General features: G+C 43.5%; 3 protein-coding genes across 4 annotated transcripts; 2 read left to right on the plus strand and 1 right to left on the minus strand.

Moving 5' to 3' along the window:
- The first annotated feature begins 185 nt into the window (after positions 1 to 185).
- Positions 186 to 3,666, plus strand: cldn15la (claudin 15-like a). Its single transcript, XM_032564601.1, has 5 exons — positions 186 to 580; positions 2,269 to 2,433; positions 2,871 to 2,952; positions 3,040 to 3,153; positions 3,262 to 3,666. Exons 1-5 carry the CDS (start codon positions 364 to 366, stop codon positions 3,332 to 3,334), a joined length of 651 nt encoding a protein of 216 aa, XP_032420492.1. The 5' UTR covers positions 186 to 363; the 3' UTR covers positions 3,335 to 3,666.
- Positions 3,667 to 5,592: 1,926 nt separating this feature from the next.
- On the plus strand, positions 5,593 to 16,079 carry saga (S-antigen; retina and pineal gland (arrestin) a). Of its 2 annotated transcripts, XM_032564556.1 has the most exons (16): positions 5,593 to 5,643; positions 6,862 to 6,935; positions 7,725 to 7,785; positions 7,891 to 7,935; positions 8,779 to 8,978; positions 9,056 to 9,115; positions 9,921 to 9,988; positions 10,058 to 10,193; positions 10,285 to 10,369; positions 10,443 to 10,515; positions 14,337 to 14,474; positions 14,546 to 14,623; positions 15,095 to 15,109; positions 15,186 to 15,238; positions 15,336 to 15,345; positions 15,781 to 16,079. In XM_032564556.1, exons 2-16 carry the CDS (start codon positions 6,888 to 6,890, stop codon positions 15,911 to 15,913), a joined length of 1,203 nt encoding a protein of 400 aa, XP_032420447.1. In that variant the 5' UTR covers positions 5,593 to 5,643; positions 6,862 to 6,887; the 3' UTR covers positions 15,914 to 16,079. The 2 variants fall into 2 exon arrangements, with proteins under 2 accessions (XP_032420447.1, XP_032420448.1); XM_032564557.1 differs by lacking the exons at positions 5,593 to 5,643; positions 15,336 to 15,345 and having other exon boundaries at positions 15,781 to 15,951.
- A 315-nt stretch (positions 16,080 to 16,394) lies between these two features.
- On the minus strand, positions 16,395 to 20,286 carry LOC116720963 (inner ear-specific collagen). Its single transcript, XM_032564490.1, has 5 exons — positions 20,152 to 20,286; positions 19,623 to 20,055; positions 18,575 to 18,655; positions 18,385 to 18,465; positions 16,395 to 18,312 (listed from the first exon to the last, which is right to left on the minus strand). Exons 1-5 carry the CDS (start codon positions 20,209 to 20,211, stop codon positions 17,396 to 17,398), a joined length of 1,572 nt encoding a protein of 523 aa, XP_032420381.1. The 5' UTR covers positions 20,212 to 20,286; the 3' UTR covers positions 16,395 to 17,395.
- Between the last annotated feature and the right edge of the window lie 1,370 nt (positions 20,287 to 21,656).

Raw genomic sequence — 21,656 nt, forward strand, 5'->3', positions numbered from 1 at the left:
TGAAGACTCTCCATCATCATCATCGTCATCATCATCATCATCATCATCATTATCATCATCGTCATCATCATTACTGTGGCCATATCAGAGATGAAGGGAACTACAGGGAGTGGCCCTGCGGTTTATGGCCCTGGTAGAGACTAAAGTCCTGCTCATAGAGCCTCAGACTTCAGATTAGCTGAAGGAGAGGCATCAGTGACGCTCTGACTTCACCCACCAAAGGTTTCACCTCTCAGGACTTGCTGCTCTTACCTTCTGCCTTCAGGCTTCCAGCAGAGGCTCCTTCAGCCTCAGATCATCTTTAGTACGTGGATTTCTTCTTCTGTTCTTCATTTTGAGAGGTTTTCCAAAAACGTTGCGACCATGTCGACGGCAGTGGAGGCAGTGGGGTTCGTCATGTGCATGATTGGCTTTCTGATCACCGGCGCGGCGCTAGCTAACGACTACTGGAAGATCTCCTCGGTGTCCGGCAGCGTCATCGTCTCTCAGAGGGAGTTCGAGAACCTGTGGCATGCCTGCGCCGAGAACAGCGCCGGCATCGCCAACTGCCGCGACTTCGAGTCCATGCTGGCCCTCCCAGGTAAGATCAGCACCTGGAATTAGCTAATTGTTTACTTTAGACACACTTTTTAAAATCTCTCAGTGAAAAACATAAAAAAAACATTGAAATTAGATATTTGTATCAGATTTCTACCATATTAGGTCATTTTATATCTGGTTATTTTCTTGCTTTACGTTAATGAACTGAAATGAGGAACTGATGTAATTAGCTTCATTGCTAAAGTAAATCTGTCCTCAAATTAAAAATCTGTTGAGTTTATTGGTGGTTTTTATTTCCTGAATAAATGATAAGCTGACTGGATTTATTTTAAAGCTCAACAGGAATTAGATCAGTTCGCCCAAAGTGGCGCCAGGTTTGGGTCGACGGTCCAAAGGTTGGGGGGTTTCAGAGTCTGACGTTTCCCGCCCAAAACAGAAAGATTAGAGACTGGTTTGTCATTTTGTTTCAAATTAAACGGCTAATAATCTCAACAAAAGTTAAACTTTTAAATATGCTTTGATTTGTTCCTTCCATCCTGCTCTTGGATTGGTTTCTTTTGGACGCCATTTTGAACGTCTTTCCCTGCTGGTTGTAAAATGGAGGGAAAAGAGAAGTGAAGCAAAAATAACCAACTTGAATATTTTAAAAAGTATTCAAAGGATTTAGATTGTAAAACATATTAAATGTGTAAAAAATTTAAACCGTCATTAATTCTTAAAGTTATTGAGAGTTTTTATCAGAAGACATTAAATTTAGATCTTGGCTCCTGTTTCCACATTTTACTTAAAACTTTTCCAGTTTTGGGGAAACTTACATAAATTCACCTGATAATGTAGTTTAAGTTTCAGAAATGTTTTGTGAAACCGACATGAAGGTTGTTAGAAACCAAACGCCAACATTTCTCTCGTGAAACTCTCGGCCAGTCGTAAAAAGGAGCGGCGGTTTTTATGATCAGCAGATCAATTTATTACAGTAATAAATTACTGCAGCAGCTGTAATAAATTACTGCAGCAGCTGTAAAGTTCCTCCTGCTTTAAAAGGAGTTAAAGTCTGATTCACACCGAATTAAAGACATTTCCTTAAAAACTTTTAAACAACCTCTGAAAAGATGTTGGAGCTTCTTAACATTTTACCTCTTAACCTCGTCTACTTGTATAAAAGTGGTCAAATAAAAAAAATGAATCTAAAAACACTCACTGACTTTCACTTTTTATAGATTAAATTTGACACAAAATTAGCAGAAAAATAAACATATTTCATTATTTGTTTGTTGATAAAACCTGTATTTTTGTAGTAAGCAGAAACCAAAGTGATGATACATAAATTGACCTTATTTCGAACATTGAAGAGAAATTAAAATTGACCTCAAACAGAAAATGTACAAAATTTTACTTATTTTAGTTTTTATTATCAGTTTCTGATAAACTAACTTAAAACTCAACTCAGATTAATCAAATTTAGACACAGATCCATTCATACATGTACTACATGATATTTGTATGACAATTTGTCACTTTAAACCGATTTTATATTTTCTGTCATAATGTTTTAGTTTCAGTTGTTTTTGGAAAACGTTTTTGCCACATAACGATAGTTTATTGTAGAAAAGCAACATCAACGTGTGTGCGTGTGTGTGTGTGTGCGTGTGGGGGTGTGTGTGTGGGTGTGTGTGCGTGTGTGTGTGTGTGTGTGTGTGTGGGTGTGTGTGTGTGTGTGTGTTCCTGCAGCTCACGTCCAGGCGTGTCGCGCTCTGATGATCATCTCTCTGCTGCTCGGCCTCGGCTGCATGATCGTCTCTCTGCTCGGACTCAAGTGCATCAAGATCGGCTCGGCCACCGTGGAGTCCAAGGCCAAGATGGCCGCCACCGGAGGAATTATGTGCATCCTGGGAGGTAAGCACACACACACGCACACACACACGCCCACACACGCACACACACACGCACACACACACATACCCCCACACACGCACACACACCCCTTCATTCCATTTATAAAGCTGCAGTAAAACAGATGAAGTTCACCTTTCTTTAGCTGCATGAAGAATTCGTTCAAATTCAATTAAAGTGACAATTTTTCACCATAATTTCAATGTTTTTACCAACTTTAATTTGGCAAACATTAAGGGTTTAATGTTGAAATCATGATGGAGATTAAAGCTGTAATTGGACCTAAAGATGAACAAAAGGAAAAAAGTCTTTAGTTCATCAAAGCAGCAAAAGGCAAAGCATGAAACAAACATCCAAACTGGGAATATCAGCTTTAAAATGATGCAATGAATCCAAAATGACCCAAATATTTTCCATAAATCGACGTGTTTGTGCTGCAGGACTGTGCTGCATCATCGCCTGTTCCTGGTACGGATACCAGGTGGTTCAGGAGTTTTACAACCCGCTGTACGGAGGAGCAAAGTGAGTTTCTCCAGTTCACAGCAACTGGACTGGACCTGGACGGTCCCGAACTGGGCCTGAACTCTGTTTCTGTTTCTGTTTCTGCAGGTTCGAGCTCGGCGCCGGCCTCTACATGGGTTGGGCCGGAGGTTCCCTCTGCATCCTGGGTGGAAGTCTCCTCTGCAGCGCCTGCAAGAGAGCGTCACCTGCTGGAAAGAAAGGGTAACTGAGCTGACTGTTTTATTGTTCTCAGATCATATTTACGTCACGATGCTGCAGCTAATTTAAATTATTTATAAACCGCTCTGAACGCTGCGCTTTGTTCTGCAGAGGTTACCCGGCGAAGAAGGTTTACACGGCCACGGCCCGGACCGACACAGAATCCCCCAAAGCTTACGTTTAATCACGCGTTTCCATCTGGACTGTTTCCACTCGTTTCTAGAAGGTTCTGCTCAGTTAAGCTGTGACATAAAAAACAAAATAACTTGAAGTTTTTCTCCATCAACGTTTGTTTTTGGGTTCAGGATGAACCTCCTCAGATACGCCGTCTGAAAGTCACCTTCTGCGCTGATGATGTTGTTGTTGCTGTTGCTGTTTTCTGTCTTTTGTTTGAATTATTTTAAATCTTCAATGTTGGTTTTATTGAAAGTGAAGAAAATATGTGATTGATGATGATTTTAACAAAACTGTTTTACATTTATTTTTATCTGAATAAAGTTTGTTACCAAAACATTTCAGCTGCTTGGTTTCCTCAGAGACTCTGAACCAAAGAACTCAATTTTTATTTCGTCTGACCATCAAACGTTCCCTGAAAGGAGCTGATTTTAGACCAGTGGCCCGTTTCATCTCATAAACGAAGCTTTTATGAGACGATCAAGACTTAAAACCACGAAGCTGTTCCTTCAAACCAGGAAATAAATCAGATATTTGAAAAAATATATACAAATAGATATTGAAAAGGCAACATTTCTGTTGAAAATGCTACATTTTAAGCTACAAACCCTAAAATGTTAGCAGCTGTTTGCACAGGTGTGCGTGTGTATGTGTGTGCGTTTGTTTCTAATATTTTGTGGGGACCATTTTCCTAACACATACTACGTTGTGGGGACCCACTCCTCCTTGTGGGGACCGAAGCCTGGGGGCCGGATTTAGGACTAAGGTGTGAATTGAGTTTTGGTTAGTTAGGAATGTAATGGTTTGTTATCATAAGGGTCAGGTTAAGGTTTAGGCTGTAGAAATGAATGGAAGTCAATGGAAAGTCCCTGCAAAGATAGCGCTCAAACATGTGTCTGCATATGGGGGTGGGCGTGTGCGTTGTTTGTGGGGGGTAGGGGGGTGTGCGCGTGTGTGTGTGTGTGTGTGTGTGTGGGCGTGTGTGTGTGTGTCTGTGTGTGTGTGTGTGTGGGGGGGTGTGTGTGTTTGCGCTGTAATCTGAAGTGTAATTTGGATGATTAATGCGCTGCAGGCAGTAATCCTGCTCCTCTCTACCTGCTGACAGGCAGGTCGGTGGATTAACGCCCCGCAGCATCACCCTCCAAAGCCGTGCACCAGCTCTGCAGACCGGATCAGAACCGGCGCTCAACCTTCAGAACGCTTTCTGCACACACTCCACATGTCAAAGGTCTGAGCAGCTCAGACTGTGGCGACATGTGATCATGGCAGATGTTCTGAGAAATTGTCAGATTTATTCAAATTTATTGAACTACAGCAGAAAACAGAATGACGGTTGTTTATTGATCGGTCTTTTCTCTGGTTTTTAAAATGGTTCCTTTAACAGTTTTTAATCTTTTATCTCTTCATAACTTGGATTCTTTTTCATTTTGTTTTTCCAGTTTATTCTGTGTTTTTTATTTCAATCAATCAAGTTTATATGTAGAACATTTCAGCAACAAGGCAGTTCAAAGTGTTTACATCATAAAAACACAAAAAGTCATAAAAACATCAAACAGTCGACAACTGAGAAACCAGAACAAATATTTTAATGAGCTCATGTTGCTCAATGTTTCATTTATTATTAATCAAACTCTACACAGATGGTTTCTAGTCTAGATTTAAAGGTTCTCAGTGTTTCGGTTGTTTCGCAGTTTTCTGGACATTTGTTCCAGATTTGTGGAGCATAGAAGCTGAAAGCTGTTTTGTTCCTCCAGAATCTGTAATTCTCACAATAAACACATAAATGTTGTTTTCTGGAGCCAAAGAGTTTGTTAAGCTGTTGGACATTTTTTACTGTTTTATGTTTAATTTTATTTTTATTTCTAGTTGATTAAACCAGGAAACACGAGACGAAACATTTAAAGCTGAAGTTGTGGGAAATCTGTCAGGTTGGACATCAGCAGCAGGGCGGCGATTTTTACAGATGAATAAATGAATTTATTTATGAATAAATGAATTAATTTATGAATAAATGAATTTATTTATGAATAAAGGAGTTTCTTCTCTATCAGCTGCCAGATGAAGAACCTCAGGTTGAGGTTCTTCGCGGCGCTGCAGGCAGAGCTTCGTTCTAATCCGGCCCGATGTGCTGACGGAGGTGGAACCGCTCCAATCCTCTCAGGAAGTCTGGCTGTCTGCGGAGCAGCGAGGAGGAGGGCAAAGGTCACCGCAGACGGCCTCTGATTGGCCCAGGCAGCCCTGACAGACAGCAGCTGTTTACATATAGAGCCATTGGACCGGGCCGGTCTCCTCCTCTCATTCAGAACCTCAGCAGCACAGGTGAGTCACTCGGATCCGACCTGCAGGTTATCGTGTTTTATCTGTTTACTGTAGGAGGAGTCCGGACGGGAAACGGCCCGATTCAGGAGGAACCAGAACTTTCTCTGGAGCAGGAGACACTAAACTAACGTTTATTAGATATTCTACATGATTCAGAGGATCAGTGATGAAGAAAATACTTTAGTTATTATTATTATAAATCCAGAGAGAATCATGGTCGATGTTAGAAGCTCCAGTTGGAACAGATTTGTTCTGGTTCTGTGAGCAGAAAGTTCTGGTCCAGATCAGTGGGAGGAATTTAACAGGATTAAGAGGCTCAGCAGCTGAAGTCTGTTTACATGTTTTCCTCTTCATCTTAATTTCATTAACTCTGATCTAAACAGTTTATTATTTTAGTAAGGAAGCAATGATGAAAATCTGTTTCTGTTCATCTGATGTTATTCAGTTAGGAAGGAGATTATTTGACTAATTCTGTAACATATTGTTTTAAGTTTTTTATTTTTTAAAGAAATGTGTTTACATCTTCTATTTAAACCAGTTGTTGAAGCTGCAGTGCATCATTTCGGCCGCTAGAGGGAGATAAAAACTAAACCTGAATATATTCAACTTTCACCTTCTAATCTCTAGTTATTTTACTTCTACGGTGGCCCTGAGTGACCAGTTCTACTAGAAATCATATTTTCATCATATTTCTGTGTTTGAGCTGAATTTTTAAAAGAAAAAAGTTTTTAAAACCTTTTAATCAGGAGCTTCAGTGCATTTAAACAAGCTGATGTTTAAAAGAAAACTTCTCTGACTGAAGACTCATGCTAACATGCTAACAGCTCAGCATCCAGGTAGCAGAGAAAACGTACCGTCAGCTGTTAGCTCGCTCTGCTAATCCGCGTCCTTTGCTTTTGCTGCTCCTCTTTAAGTCTCTGGTTAGAATCCATACATGATCTCTGCAGCATGTTACAGAATGCCTCATTAACTTCAAATGTATTTAGACTCAAACTTTACCCAACTGAAGAGTTGGTGCAAACTGTGGATCTGCTGGATGTAAATGAGACACATTGAAGGTCAAACCTGATGAGACACATTGAAGGTCAAACCTGATGAGACACATTGAAGGTCAAACCTGATGAGACACATTGAAGGTCAAACCTGTTTCCAGTCTGAAGGTGGAACTCAGCAGTCCTGACATCCATTCACCTGTTTCTGCTTGTTCCACTTCCTCAGGTCAGCTGTTCTCCGTCTCCACCATCATGAGTCCAAAAAATGTCATTTTTAAGAAAACCTGCAAAGACAAGTCGGTGAGTGAAACAAACTAAAAACGGGATCCAGTCGATCCACTTCCTGTCAGAGCGACTCTGGTTGGTTACAGACGGTTTTATCTGCAGTGAAGACAGAAATGAACTCAGAGTTTAGTCCTGCTGAACGAACAGTGACTTCATCTCAGAAATTAAAACGTTTAACCCTGGAAATATTTCCTGCTTCATTTGGTGAAACTCCTGAAGGAGATGAAGGTTTGTATCTGTGCAGCAGCTCCGTCCTGCTGCTTTCTGAGGCTCAGCAGGTCGTTTCAGTTTCAGCCTCATTAAAGAATCTCAGTTTGTTCAGCAGGATGACGTCAGAAAACGAAACGGGTCACCAAGCAGTTTTAAACCAGACATGCAAGAGAACCAGCAGCAGCTGTTAGTGAGTTTCCCCTGCTGAAGAGAAGTTTTATACCTGCTGTCCCATATGTAAATAATTATTTTACTATTTGGAAACTTAATAAAGAGAGATAAACTGTGATTTAACATTTATATTTATATTTATGACTTGAGATCAAAAATTACATCCAGAACTTCCCTTAAACATTTTATGTGCTTAAAATATGAGTAACTCAAATTATTATTAGTTACTGTGTTTCAATTGTCTGATAATAAAGTAAAATTTCATAATAAATCTTTTTCTGCTGGTTATTCTTTAGACATCAGATTTAAATGGATTTATTTTCCTTAAAAGTCACAGAGAAGATTCTGAATATCTGAATATCACAGAATCAACCTTCATTTTCCAAACTGTCCCAGTGACCAACGGCTGCTGGATGTTTTCAGGTCGGCGTGTTCATGGGGAAGAGAGACTTCGTGGACCGGGTGGACTCTGTGGATCCAGTGGGTCAGTCTGACAGCCGGATCCATCCGGAACCAGAAGAATCAGAAAACATTTAAGAACCAGAACCTTCCTCAGTCACTGACCTGCTTTCTCCTCTTCCACCAATAGATGGCGTCGTCCTCATCGACCCGGAGGCTCTGGCCGGGAGGAAAGGTCCGTGAACGATTTTCTCTCCTGATGATCATTAAATGAAAACATGGCGGAAATATTTTCTGGTTCAACAGGAAAATAATTCAGGCCAAAACTATTCATACACCTGGAAATTTAGGTTTGAAGTAGAAATGTTTTCATTTCAACATGTTTCTTCTGACTAGGAATAAATAAATCTGATAGAAAATCTGTGATGGATTAAAGATTAGGGTGATGGAAAGGAGAGCTTCCAACCTCAAAGACCTGGAGATTATTATCAAAACCAAAGAGGAGAAATTAAAAAATCTGCTCAGAAAAGAGAAACGTTTGATCTCTGTGATGGTCAGGAGATTTTTCATTTTTCTTTTGTTTTATAAATAAATGCAAATGAAAATGGAAAAATGAAAAATAAAAAAAAGATTTATTATCTTTTTGGAGATGTGAGTCTTGGTTGAATGAAAATATTTAAAATCTAAATCTGCCAGGGGTATGAATACTTGTGACCCAACTCGTTTTATGTGATTTGGTCTATAAAGCAGGGCTGGCCCTCGGTTTTGTGGGGCCCTGGGCAGAATTTGGCCCCTCCTGCTGTTTAAAGCATCATCACCAGTAATCTGGTGCATTCTGGGAAAAGGGGCGGAGCTTAAAATCAATCACAGATAATTGGTTATGTATTAGTGAGCAAACTGAGCTCCACCACAAAGAAAAGATGTGTAACCATGGTAACACATCCGACAATGGAGATTATTTATTTTTAGCACTTTTACAAATTAAACTCGTCAGTTTTTCTGCATCCAGCTGAAAATCTTTTATTTTTATTACATGCAGCTGGTCATAACGGCTGCTTGTGCCTCTTCTGCCCTCTAGTGTTCGTCACCCTGTCCTGCATCTTCCGCTACGGCCGCGACGACATGGACGTGATCGGCATCTCGTTCCGCAGGGAGCTGTACCTGTCCACCCGCCAGGTGTACCCGCCGCTGCAGGACCGGGAGAAGGGCGTCCACACCAAGGTCCAGGCCAAGCTGCTGCGCAAGCTGGGCAACAACGCATACCCCTTCTTCTTCGAGGTGAGCGGAGCAGCCAATCAGAGTCAGCCTTACTGCAGAGCCAGGTGAAAACCTTCTTTATTTGTTTTTCTTCCCAGTTCCCTGACAACCTGCCTTGCTCAGTGGCTCTCCAACCAGGACCCCATGATGTTGGGAAGGTGAGCCGCGGTTAAATTCTCCCAGTTCCTGATGACTTCAGCTTTAGGTTCAGGTTCATTTCAGCTTCACACCAAAACCTGCACCAGTTTTTATCCAAACATCTGTTTGTTTATTGATTTATAGATATTAGTATAAAACGAATAAAACAACAGAAACTCCTCTGAACACGACTTCCTAACTCGGCTTTTATTAGAAAGTTTTCTGACTGAATGTAGATTTATTTATGATGATGAAGAATTTAGCAATATATTGGTAGAACTCTGATGCTAACTAGTTCTGGTTCGGTTTGAATGCATATGTGAACGGACCACAGTGCAAAGAATTCTGGGTAAATACAACCAAAACAAATGTGCTAGCCTAGCGCTAGCAGGACAAATGGTTTATGGTTTTTAGCCAAAGACTAAAGAGAAATCCTCCAACCGCTAAAATCTGACGCCTCCATCTTGTTTCCATCTGGTGAAGAAGGAAGTTGCTCTCAGTGTCTTCAGAGGTTTTTGTGTCGTTTCCTTCAGTGGTTCTTGGTGCAGCGCCCTCACAGGCCAGGAGGGGAACAGGTTGGTTTGACTCAGAGCAGAGAGAAAGAACCACAGCAGCTGGAAATTAACAGATGAGGAAGTTTTGGTTCCATTAGAACCGGGTCAACTGGACCATCAGGAGTGAAGCAGAGTGTGGAGCCCAGTCTGTTTTCTCTCTGTAACTCCATCTGAGTCGACTTCATATCGGCCATTTTGGCCCAGGTTTCCCCAGCTGTCCCTCTGGCCGTCCTCCCTTCAGTAAAAACCCAAACCGTCTCCTTTTCTGCAGCAATGTGCCGTGGAGTTTGAGATTAAAGCGTTCAGCGCTGAGAGTCAGGATGCAAAAGTTCGCAAACGGTGAGTCTCATCTGTCCTGATGGCTGAAGCTGTCGGTGAGGAAATGTTGACCGTCTGTTTGTCCAACAGGAGCACAGTGAAGCTGATGATCAGGAAGGTCCAGTACGCTCCAGACATGCAGGGGGCGCCACCTTCCGTTGAAACCACCAAAGACTTCGTCATGTCCGACAAACCGCTGCATGTTAAGGTCACTCTGGATAAAGAGGTGAAGCGTCTCGTTGATCCACTGATTCATTCATTTACAATCTAACCTGAAATTCCTCAGATTTGTTGTTTCATCTTAAATCCACGTTTAGCTTTATTACCACGGAGAGACGATCCACGCTCACGTCAACATCACAAACAACTCCAACAAAAACATCAAGAACGTCGTAGTTTCAGGTAAACACACCTGACGGTGGTGATGACATCATCATGTTTTAATACAAACTCACCTGAATGTTTCTCTTCTCAGTTGACCAGGTTGCCACGGTGGTGCTGTACTCCAACGACAGCTACATCAAATGTGTGGACATCGAGGATTCTGGGTAATGATTGGCACACAGCAGGTCAAACAGGAAATGATTCCTGACCAGAAATTAGGAGGATTAGCTGCTAATTATGTAAAATATAACAATATGGAGTCCTGACGCTGCTAATGAGGGTCAATCAACCAGAGGTCATAACCAACAAAACCATAGAAGAAGATTCATCATGCAGCACTACCTAATATATCTGATCACATTAATGCTAGCATGCTCATTTCAGTTTGACTTTAAGGAGAAACCGTTTTAAATGTAAGTTAAATTTTATCACTTTGACATTGGAGAATTTGTGATTATATGCATCATTTTGTTCAGATGAGGATCAATTAAAGGATAATATAATAATATAGGGATGATCTACAGAACTGAAAATCTGCTGAAACAAACTTCTGTCCGTTTATCCTGTTGATGTGGAGCAGCAACATTCCTGCTGTGAAGTCAGGAAACTGCAGGAAGAGTTTAGATGCTTTAATTAGACAGAACTGAAGCTCAACCAGTTGAAAAAAAGTTTCCTCCAGTCCTTCAGCTGCTGTCAACGTTTCACCGCCGGAGGATTTCAGGTCCGGAGGAGAAACCTGAGGCAGTTTCACCTTCTATGTTTTTCTGTCTGAGCTTCGGTTTTCTCAGCTTCACTCGGACAGGATGGCGAGCCGAGTTCAGGAAGATCTCCACTGGCCCGTCTGTTTGGAGATCTTCAGAGATCCGGTCATCCTGCCTTGCAGTCACGGCTTCTGCAGGACTGGTGGACGGAGAAGAAGGTCCAGCAGTGTCCTCTGTGTAAAAACGTCTCTGGAGAGAAGGACGCTCTCTGCAACCTGGTGCTGAAGAACCTGTGTGAGAGTTTCACAGCAGGGAAAGTCCCGGAGAGGCGGCAGGATGTGTGCAGTCTGAGAAACTGTTCTGTTTGGACCACCAGCAGCCGGCGTGCGTCGTCTGCAGAGACTCAGAGAAGCAGAGCGGCTGCAGGTTCAGACCCTGATGAAGCCGCTCAGCAGCTCAGGAAGGAGGTCCAGAAAAACATCCAGGCTCTGCAGGACAAGGTGAAGCTTTTCAGTCAAGGCAAAGTCCAATTCAGTCAAACCGTTCAACACATGAAGCTCCAGGCGCAGCAATCAGAGAGGCAGATCCGGTTCCTGAACCTTCACCAGTTTCTGGAGGAGGAAGAGGAGCAGAAGAGGAAGAGGAGCAGAGGATGAAGAGGAGCAGAGGATGACGGCACTGAGGAAGGAGGAGAACCTGAAGACTCAGGTGATGGAGGAGAAGATGGAGGCGCTGAGAAGAGAGATGTTGGCTCTTCTGGACGCCATCAGAGCCGCAGAGGAGGAGCTGAGAGCCGCGGACGCAGCGCTGCCCCCTGCTGGGCTCCAGAGCTCAGCGCTGCCCCCTGCTGGGTGACCAGACACCAGCACACGCATACACTCCTTCACACACACAGTTTTCCCTAACATCTGGACTGGAGTGGAGCTTCTGCTGAGGATTTTACCGAGGAAGATCAGTGACTCTTCCTCTGGATCAGGATCAGAACAGAACTATTATTTTATTCTGACTTTTTATCAGCCGGTTCTGTTTTTTACCTGATGTTTTAGTAAAACATCCACATTTACGCTCAGATAAAACTCAGCCAGTCTTTTCTCTTGTCAGATAAATTATTCTGATCCTGAATGAATCAACTAAACTCAAAATTAGTCAGTCAGTTTTTAAAGGCGTTAAAATCTGCTGTGATTTGAGCCCTGAAGTCATTCAAACTCTAAATCTGCTGCAAATATTGAAAAACAGAATAAAAACAAAAATACTGCATATTAAGAGCAAAACTTCAACATAAACACTGTGTGGTTATATAAAGTACTCTGACCCATTTAAACAGAGTAACTTCATTTAAAAATGTACAAATCATTTATTTGGTATTCACATTTAATTAACTGTTCATTAACAGTTAATTACCTGTTAATTGTTTCTCTTTAGTTGATGTGTAATTAAGTTGATTTAATGACTATTTACCATCATGCAGTTTCTAACAGTAAATAACTTCTAACAGGATTTAAAAAGCTGATCTGGTTTCAGGAAAATGTTTGTGGAATAAGAGGGAAATAAAGGTTCAGATGTTTTCACTTCAGCTGATAAAATATTTGGGATTTTTATTTGCTTCATGTTTACTGAAGCTATTTTAGCAGCTTTTTGTCGTCGGTGAATTTCAGGAATGAGTCACGGAGGAAGAAACCTCGAACCGTGGCTACGAGAACCGACTGCATGTCGAAGTTTGGATCATTTTTCCTCTGAGAAAAATATTAAAGTTTGTAACCTCAAGAGATCTCTGTCTGGAAACAAACATTTTCCTACAAATGTTGCAGGAAATAAAAGCTGTCATCATAAATTAAAACGATAGAAGCTGTTTTAATGTTGGTTCCTAATTCCTGAGTTTGAATCAGGAACAAAAACTTCAGATCTTTTATTTATTGTTGGTTGAATTAAACAGATTTCATGTTTTTGCAGCCAAAACTTGTGTAAGCTCAAAAGAGAAAAGTCTTCCATCTGGTGGCTCAGTCAGGAACTGCAACTGTTTTTATTTTCTGTCCATCTTTGGTCCAACACTCCTGGCTGAATCCTCAGGGTTTCACAGTTAGTGATGTTTATTCGTTCAGATAAACGTCCTAATAAAATGTTTTTAAAGAGCAGAATGTCTTTTTGTTGTTTTCTCTGTATTTAACCTGCTTGTTGCTCCGGGCTGTTGCTCATGGCTGTTGCTCCTGCTTGTTGCTCCTGCTTGTTGCTCCCCGGCTGTTTCTCCCCAGCTGTTGCTGCTTGGCTGTTGCTCCTGCTTGTTGCTCCCGGTTGTTGCTCATGGCTGTTGCTCCTGGCTGTTGCTCCTGCTTGTTGCTCCCAGTTGTTGCTCATGGCTGTTGCTCATGGCTGTTGCTCCGGGCTGTTTCTCCCCGGCTGTTGCTCCCGGCTGTTGCTCCTGGCTGTTGCTCCTGCTTGTTGCTCCCTGGCTGTTGCTCCTGGCTGTTGCTCCTGCTTGTTGCTCCCGGTTGTTGCTCATGGCTGTTGCTCCCCGGCTGTTGCTCCTGGCTGTTGCTCATGGCTGTTGTTCCTGGCTGTTGCTCCTGGCTGTTGCTCCTGCTTGTTGCTCCCGGTTGTTGCTCATGGCTGTTGCTCCTGGCTGTTGCTCCTGCTTGTTGCTCCCGGTTGTTGCTCATGGCTGTTGCTCCTGGCTGTTGCTCCTGCTTGTTGCTCCCGGTTGTTGCTCATGGCTGTTGCTCCTGGCTGTTGCTCCTGCTTGTTGCTCCCAGTTGTTGCTCATGGCTGTTGCTCATGGCTGTTGCTCCGGGCTGTTTCTCCCCGGCTGTTGCTCCCGGCTGTTGCTCCTGGCTGTTACTCCTGCTTGTTGCTCCCGGTTGTTGCTCCTGGCTGTTGCTCATGGCTGTTGCTCCCCGGCTGTTGCTCCTGGCTGTTGCTCCCCGGCTGTTGCTCCCCGGCTGTTGCTCCTGGCTGTTGCTCCCCGGCTGTTGCTCCTGGCTGTTGCTCATGGCTGTTGCTCATGGTTGTTGCTCCTGGCTGTTGCTCATGGCTGTTGTTCCTGGCTGTTGCTCATGGCTGTTGCTCCGGGCTGTTTCTCCCCGGCTGTTTCTCCCGGCTGTTGCTCCTGGCTGTTGCTCATGGTTGTTGCTCCTGGTTGTTGCTCCCCGGCTGTTGCTCCCTGGCTGTTGCTCCTGCTTGTTGCTCCTGGTTGTTGCTCCCTGCTTGTTGCTCCTGGCTGTTGCTCCTGGCTGTTGCTCCTGGCTGTTGCTCTCGGTGTGTCTTCACTCTGCTTCTCGTCTCCATGTCAGGGACTCGGTGTCTGCCGGAGCGACGCTGCAGAAGGTCTACAAGCTGCTGCCGCTGCTGGCCAACAACCGTGAGAGGAGAGGCATCGCTCTGGACGGGAAGCTGAAGCACGAAGACACCAACCTGGCGTCGTCCAGCATGTGAGCCGCGCTCCACGCCAAAGCGCTGCCCCAAAGAACCGGCAGGATCTGAAACGTCTGTTTTGTTTCAGCGTGAAGGACGGAGTCCTGAAGGAGGTTCTGGGAATCATGGTTTCATACAAAGTCATGGTGAAGCTCATCATCGGCGGGTTGGTCGGTTTTCCTCTGATTTTCCTACAACCATCAAAATCACAACAACCTTTCAGATCATCAGATGTTAGAGATTTTTATTCAATTCAGTTGATTTCACAACAAATACCAAAACAAAAGTAAAAAGTTTACAGCAGGAGAGGGAGAACAGTTAGGAAGTGGCAGCATCATGTCAGCGCTCCTCCAGGAAGTAACCTCAGCCAATCAAAGGAGATTATTTAGGAGGAAAACTGAGAAAGCAGAAGAATCTGAACAGTTTCCATCGCCGCGTTTCTTCTCTTCCGTTTCATTGAGGTTTTATTGTCAGTTTTCCAGCAGACATGGAGTTCAGTCCAGCTCAGATCAACTGTTTTAGTTTTTCATATCAGGGTCAAATGAAGGATCGGAGCCTCAGCGGCTCTTTGTGTTTCTTTTCTCTGAGGCGTTTCTGCTGTAATCTGATCTCATGTTTGTCTCCCACCTGCTGGCAGGATGATGGGATCCAGGTGAGTTCAGGCTCTGTGGAAACATCATGAACGTTGGACTCACCCTGTTCATCCTGAATCTGTGTGTGTGTTGCAGTGAGGTCGGCCTGGAGGTTCCCTTCACACTCATGCATCCCAAACCAGAAGCAGGTAGAACTTTCTCTGCACCTGATCTCACCTGTCCATCAGACCTCGTTCCCTCTTTCACCTCCGTTTCTCTCCACTTTGATTTTCTTGCTGCCGGCAGTGAAGGAGAGGTAATTATGAGAGCAACTAGATTCTGATGAGGCTGAAACAAAGACATTAAGCTTCTGAGGGAGAAACTTCCTGTTCTTATTGAAGCTTTAGATCAGATTATTCATCAGGTCTTCCCTCTACTGGTGCGTTTTATTTTTTATCTGTCTGATCAGGTCAAACAGGAAGAACCTGCCGCCATGTTGGGTGGTGACACCTTGGCGCCCAGCGTGTTTGTTTTTGTTTCCTTTAATGTCAGAACAGATGCAGGTTGAGTTTATGGAATAGTTTGCAGCTTTAGATGCAGGAATAAACAGACACAAGAGAAGATTTACAGATCAGTTATGAATTATGTTGGGTCCAAGGTGAGTGTTTGTGTTTTCCTGGATCCTTTCTGCGACGCTCTGTGGGAGTTTTGCTCTCACTGGTCTGATCTGTGATGCTCCTGCTGTTCCCAGTGAGATGGAGGATGAGTTGGTGTTCCAGGAGTTCAAGCGCTCCTACCTGAAGGGAATCATCGGCGCCGGCGATGATGACGATGAGGAAGGCAACGTGTCGGGCGGAGACGACATGGCGCCCAAGGAGAAGTAGAGAAGCCGACGTGTTGGGATGCGACGTCAGTTTTAATCCCATGTTTTAGTGAAGTTTGGCTCCTGCAGCTCAGAGATTTTAGTTACCGTAGAAACGAGCTGCAGCTTTTCTAGACTAACTGAGACGTGTTGTTTTGTCTTTCAACAATAAAAACTATTGGACTCCATCTTAGATCTGATTTTATTACATGAATTCATAAAGGACCTGAAATGGAAGATGAATCTGGTGTATTTGTGAATATTAGCTGTAAGCTAACCAGTTTGTCTTGCTGGTTTCTGGACTCTTGATTATAAGCACAGCTCTGGAGCAAATCTCCAGCTGCTTTTTATGGAAGGATGTTTTATTTTTGAGGCGGTTGATCTTAGAAAACGTATCCGGAGTCACAACTTGAAAAACATTCATAGCATCTCTGGAGCAGCAAACAGTTTGGGACGAATGAAGAGCTTTGAGCTTCGTTTGAATAAAGACACAGAACTGCAGCTTTTTGTTTTCGTCTCTTTTACTTCAGTTATCCACACATTCCTCTGTCTGTCATCGCTCAGGTGCATTCACCTGGAAACTGTCATGAATCGCTGCAACAAGAGCCTCAAACTGCTGATCAGTGAGTTCGAGTCACATGAAAAAATCTCCAGTTTGGTGTTTTTCTCTGAACACGGAGCGTAAAACGAGACGGTCGCCTTTCCAAAACTGGAGATTTATTCAAAATGACATGAATCTATCCATAAACATAACACAAATTTACAAGACACACTTTAGCTATTGTCTGAAAAACAATGTGGAAGCTTCTGCTCTGCTTTTATTCATGCATCATTTTAAAAGGCAAACTGATAATATTCCTAAGAAAATCAGCAGATTTTAATAATTAAAAGCAAATCAACTCTACTGTTGCAAAGTGCTTTGGAAATATTTCATGTTGGAGTAAAGCTGAAGTTCTCCAGCCGACTGAGAGGTCAGAGGTCAGACGCAGTGTTGAATCAGAAGTGAGTTTTTCTGGACGTTTCAAAGGAGGAGAATTTGTTTTAATCGTTTCTTCATCATGGAGATTCAGAAACTTCTTGGATTTATTGCTTATAAAAAGGACATAAACTGGTTTATGATCAGATTATTTTAACTTTCATTCAAACATGTTTTCTCTTCATCCATCATATTTAATCAAACTCCGGCTTCCTAAAGAGACCAAACAATAAACACTCCTGATCAGCTGCTAAATCCAAACTATCATGTTACAATATTGCTTCTTTATTCAAAACATCAATGTGATATCTTGCAATTTTTTGCTTAATTTGTTGATAAATCAGTGTGGATAGTATTAAAACTGTATCCAGGAGAGATGAAATGAGCATAAAGTCGTGTTTTAAATGTGATTTATTGCAGACCATCCGGGTCGGTACCAGCCTCTTTCTGCAAACGCTCCTCCTTTAAAACGTGCAGCACTGAATTTGATTGGCTGTTTGCGTCTAACCACCTGTCGCAGGGCGGAGCCTAAGGCCGCAAAGTGGTGTGATGGCCACCATGCCCGTCCCAGGAGAAGCCACCAGAGGGCGGTGGAGGGCTGAAGTCTCTGCCCATCGGCATGTCGCAGGAGTCGGGGTGCAGCAGGAAACCGGAGAACGTGCTTTTGCTTTCGCTGTCGGTGAACATGCCGTTAGTTAGCGAGTCCTTCACCTGCATCCACACCTGGTCTCCTCTGCTCAGGTGCAGGACGACCGTGTGGCTGGCGGTGGTCTGGCTCGACGCCTCCGTTACCCTGGCTACCGGGTAGAAGTTTCGGAACAGGCCGACCTTCAGCGGCTTCTGATTGGTCGCCAGGTGGAAGGAGAAAACGTAGGTGCCGTTGATGGGCGCCGTGTATATGCCCATGCTCGGGTCGAAGTGCCTTTGCTCGTTGGTCAGGATGTCAGGGAACGCAACCGGCCAGTTGGCAGCGGGGAACGACTGGTTGATGCATGCGGAGAAAGCTGATTGGATGGCCGGGGAGCAGGGGCCGGGGGGACCCATGACACCCATGTTACCCTGATCTCCCTTCAAACCTGTGGAGCCCTGAATGCCTTGTGAACCAGCATCGCCTTTGTCTCCTTTGCTGCCCTTTTCCCCTGGGGCCCCTTTGGTGCCGTCCGTCCCGTTCTTGCAGTCACAGATCCCCTGTTCACCATGATCTCCCTTCTGACCATTCACACCGGGATTCCCTGCCACTCCTGTATCTCCCTTATCGCCCTTCACACCTGTAGCTCCCACAATGCCCTGCACCCCGGGCAGGCCCCGGGCCCCCACTGGCCCCGGGAGCCCCGGCAGACCCGGTGCACCCGGGGCACTCTCGCAGGAGGCGGGGCAGGTGCCCATCTCTCCCTGGGGACCCTGAGCACCTGGAGGTCCGCTCAGGCCCTGGTCTCCTTTCTCCCCTGCAGAAACACAAATCAAGCATTGATCATGTGAGAAAACATTAAAAACATTTTTCTGTTCTGATCTCAGACCTTTGAATCCTCGATCGCCCTTCGTTCCGGTGAATCCAGCTGGACCGCTCTGACCTTTCTCTCCTGAATCTCCTTTCTGACCTGAAGTGGAAATGAGGAAACTGCTGATGAAGAAACTCCTGACCTCAGACTCTCTGCTGCTGTATTTCAGTTTTACATGTGAGGACAGAAAGGTTGGTCTGTAACTCACCCTTTGTGCCCTGGGGGCCGGTGAATCCTCGGTAGCCTTTGAATCCCATCATCCCTCTCATTCCAGGACTTCCAGGTTCACCTGATCAAAGAACAAAATCATCTGAACTGATCAATTTTTATGTAATAGGATTTCTGCTGAATGCTTTTAAGATGAAGCCAAGGTGCTGAAATGACTTCATGCATAAAACTGCAGGACTTGAGCAACAATCTGGATCTACAGCTGAACTTTATCCCTCCAACAGTTTCCTTTCTGTTTTAGGGATAAAATACAAAAACAGTTAATTATGAACAGAAAACACCAGAGATAAAAGAACGAGGAATTTAATGCCAGTTAGAGTGAGGAGTTCGTTACCTGAGTGACCTTTGGAAAACGTCTAGGATTAATTTAACTTTACTTCAAACATTATCTGACTGACCTGCAGTTACTTCACCGAATGACAAACAAAAACCCAGAAAGCACCAGAGCGGTGAGTCTGAGACTTTTCCTACTCAGTCGTCTTTGTTCTGGTTTGTTTCTGCTGAATCTGCAGTAAATAATGGAAGTTCTGTGTTTTAATAAATACTGACTGTACGTGTTGGTTTCTAAGGTTTAATGCTTTGGAAACATAAAGTGCGAATTTCTTCTGTTTGAATTTGTCATTTTTAAGGATAATTAATTTTTACTCGTGTTTTATTTCATCATGCTTTTATGTTTTGTCTGTTTAATAAAATCATTTTCACAAATTAAATCAGATTAAACTCTCACTTCCACCTTTTTACCAAATAACTTTTTACTCTTTTTGTCAACTAGACTAAACTCACCTCTGGTAGGAGAACAAACTGGACAAATTTGGCAGAATTTGTCATAACAGCAAAGCATTTCCAGTCCAGTCACTGGTCTGTGTAAAATGTGCATCAACTGGCATTAGTGGGCCAGAAGACCGAAGGCTTTGAGGTTCAGACAAAACTGATCTCAGCTACAAATAAAGTCTTTAAGAACTGACGGATATTGTGATCTTTTGATTTGCTGATATAAAATCAACATTTGAACGTTTGTGTAATCTCACCTGGAGGCCCCCGGTCTCCACGGTCTCCTTTGGGCCCCACGGTTCCTTTGCAGTAGGAGCAGACGCAGAAGAAGGGGATCTGGTCGATGGACGGCGGAACCGGCTGGCTGAACAGAATGTCACAGATGGACGTGTCTGGTTCTGGAAGCAGAGGCGAGCTGGTGGCCAACATCCGCAGCCCGTCAGCGTAGTTGGTCATGTTCTCGCTGGGGGGCCAGATGGGCCCGCTGCGGGTCTCCAGCGGCCACTGAGGGTCCGGAACCGAAGAGTGGTTCTTGCCGGTTTCAGGCCAGCGTGAGGTGTTGGGGTCGTAGGAGGAGCCTTCCTCTTCTGGTTGTTGTCCTTTTTGGACCAGGTTACTGGTCATGTTAGGGAGCAACATGGCGGAACAGGCGGAGAACAGGACTGAGAGACCCAGAACGCTGGACAACATCTGGAGGAAGACCAGGTTAGTCACAGCTGAAACCTTCAGCGGAAGCGTTCCTCTCACTCACTCTCAGGCTAAATCCTGAATTTGGTTTCAACTCACCTTCCTGTCTGAGTTGGACATCGTCGTCTCCTGCAGGCCGTTTAGGAAGATGAGCTGCATGAACGCGGCTTTGATGCATTTATAAGCGTCGCCCAGAACAAAACAGATTCAGGTTCTGTCTCACCTGTTGGGCCCAGAGACAAAAGGCTGAGGACGGGGCGGGCGTGTCCTCGTTGAACTTGGCTCTCTGCCTTCCTCATGAAACGCCAAACATTCACAGGGAAAGAAGAGACTCTGGTTCTTATCTCTCCATCACTCCTCCACCCTCTTTTTACAAAACCAACCTCTGACCTCCGTTCCTCTTCACTGGGACAGTTTCTGCCGGCCCAGAGTCCAGAACCAGAACATTTCCCGGTACCTCAGGTGTCCACTCATAAAGCTCAGCTGATTTTTTTATTATTTCAGCTTTTCCCATCGCTGCCCCAAAAATCTGATTAAATTTCCTATGAACTTCATGTTTTCTGTGAGGTCAGAGGGAGAACAACTGGTACCGACCCAAACATTAGGATAAAAGACTCACTAATGAATCATGTTTGGAGTGAATTTTAGGATCACAGTCTGCTAATCCAACTCAGGACAAACAGAACCAGAATATCTGCAGGATTCAGAGAACCCAGACAGAGCAGCAGCTTTAATCTGCTGCATTTTAATGTAGAAAACTTTGACTTTTATCCACTCAACTGGTTTCACAGCAGGAAAAAATGAGCTTGAATTAAAAAAAATCACCAGATCGCATTTCTACTTATTTATCTCACAGAAAAAAACTATTTATTTAAATTTCTTTGGTCAAATCTATGAAAAGCTTCACACAGAAACAAGATTTTACTGGTAAACTTTCTGATTGGCATAAATTCATCTGATTCTGACTCATAATGTTTGCAGATATTAGAGCAACACTGTGAAAACATCAGAACCAGAGCGGTAACGGATATGAAGAGGCTGAACAATACGGTAATCTAAACCTGGACGTCACAATGAGCAGCCTACTTTCCTACTTCCATTTATCGTCCGTTTTACCGAACAGGACAAAACGTCTCGGCACACATGATACTGATTAAAGCAAAACACCTCAGATAAACGGTGACATCGATTCACATGTTCAGTTTCATAAAGCTAAGAAAAAAAATCTACATTTTGTTTGAAACTGAAAGAAAAAGATTTAAAACTAAAATCTAATTTTGAAACAAAAAATGTAACTAAAAAGTTTTAAACGTTTCAACAAAGGTTCAGTTTCAAATATTGATTATTAAAATATATTTTACTCCATAGTAGTTATGCACCTGAAGAAAGAACTGAAAAGCAATTTTAAAACAGAAATCTGAAACGGAAACTGAAAAGTATTTCTGAGCTTCTCTTGGTTTCAAATCTTTTCTCTTTCAGTTGGATGAAGCTCCATGTTGTCACATAATTTAAACAAACAGAAAAATCAAAACTACTTTGAAGCTTCTTGTAATTCCTGTTAATAATCTCATAATCTGTGGAACCAGAGAAGCTTCCTCTGCTTT

The sequence above is a fragment of the Xiphophorus hellerii genome, chromosome 6 (assembly GCF_003331165.1).
Source record: "Xiphophorus hellerii strain 12219 chromosome 6, Xiphophorus_hellerii-4.1, whole genome shotgun sequence".
Classification (NCBI taxonomy): Eukaryota; Metazoa; Chordata; class Actinopteri; order Cyprinodontiformes; family Poeciliidae; genus Xiphophorus; species Xiphophorus hellerii.

Bases quoted from the DNA above. Each gene is read 5' to 3' on its own strand.
- cldn15la (XM_032564601.1), top strand. From the start codon at position 364: ATGTCGACGGCAGTGGAGGCAGTGGGGTTCGTCATGTGCATGATTGGC. The intron at 2,434-2,870 runs GTAAGCACACAC...TTTGTGCTGCAG, and splicing joins AATTATGTGCATCCTGGGAG to GACTGTGCTGCATCATCGCC. The intron at 2,953-3,039 runs GTGAGTTTCTCC...CTGTTTCTGCAG, and splicing joins CCGCTGTACGGAGGAGCAAA to GTTCGAGCTCGGCGCCGGCC.
- saga (XM_032564556.1), top strand. From the start codon at position 6,888: ATGAGTCCAAAAAATGTCATTTTTAAGAAAACCTGCAAAGACAAGTCG. The intron at 8,979-9,055 runs GTGAGCGGAGCA...TTTTCTTCCCAG, and splicing joins CATACCCCTTCTTCTTCGAG to TTCCCTGACAACCTGCCTTG. The intron at 14,475-14,545 runs GTGAGCCGCGCT...GTTTTGTTTCAG, and splicing joins AACCTGGCGTCGTCCAGCAT to CGTGAAGGACGGAGTCCTGA.
- LOC116720963 (XM_032564490.1), bottom strand. From the start codon at position 20,211: ATGCAGCTCATCTTCCTAAACGGCCTGCAGGAGACGACGATGTCCAAC. The intron at 20,056-20,151 runs GTGAGTTGAAAC...GTCTTCCTCCAG, and splicing joins TGTCCAACTCAGACAGGAAG to ATGTTGTCCAGCGTTCTGGG. The intron at 18,656-19,622 runs GTGAGATTACAC...TTCTTTGATCAG, and splicing joins TGGAGACCGGGGGCCTCCAG to GTGAACCTGGAAGTCCTGGA.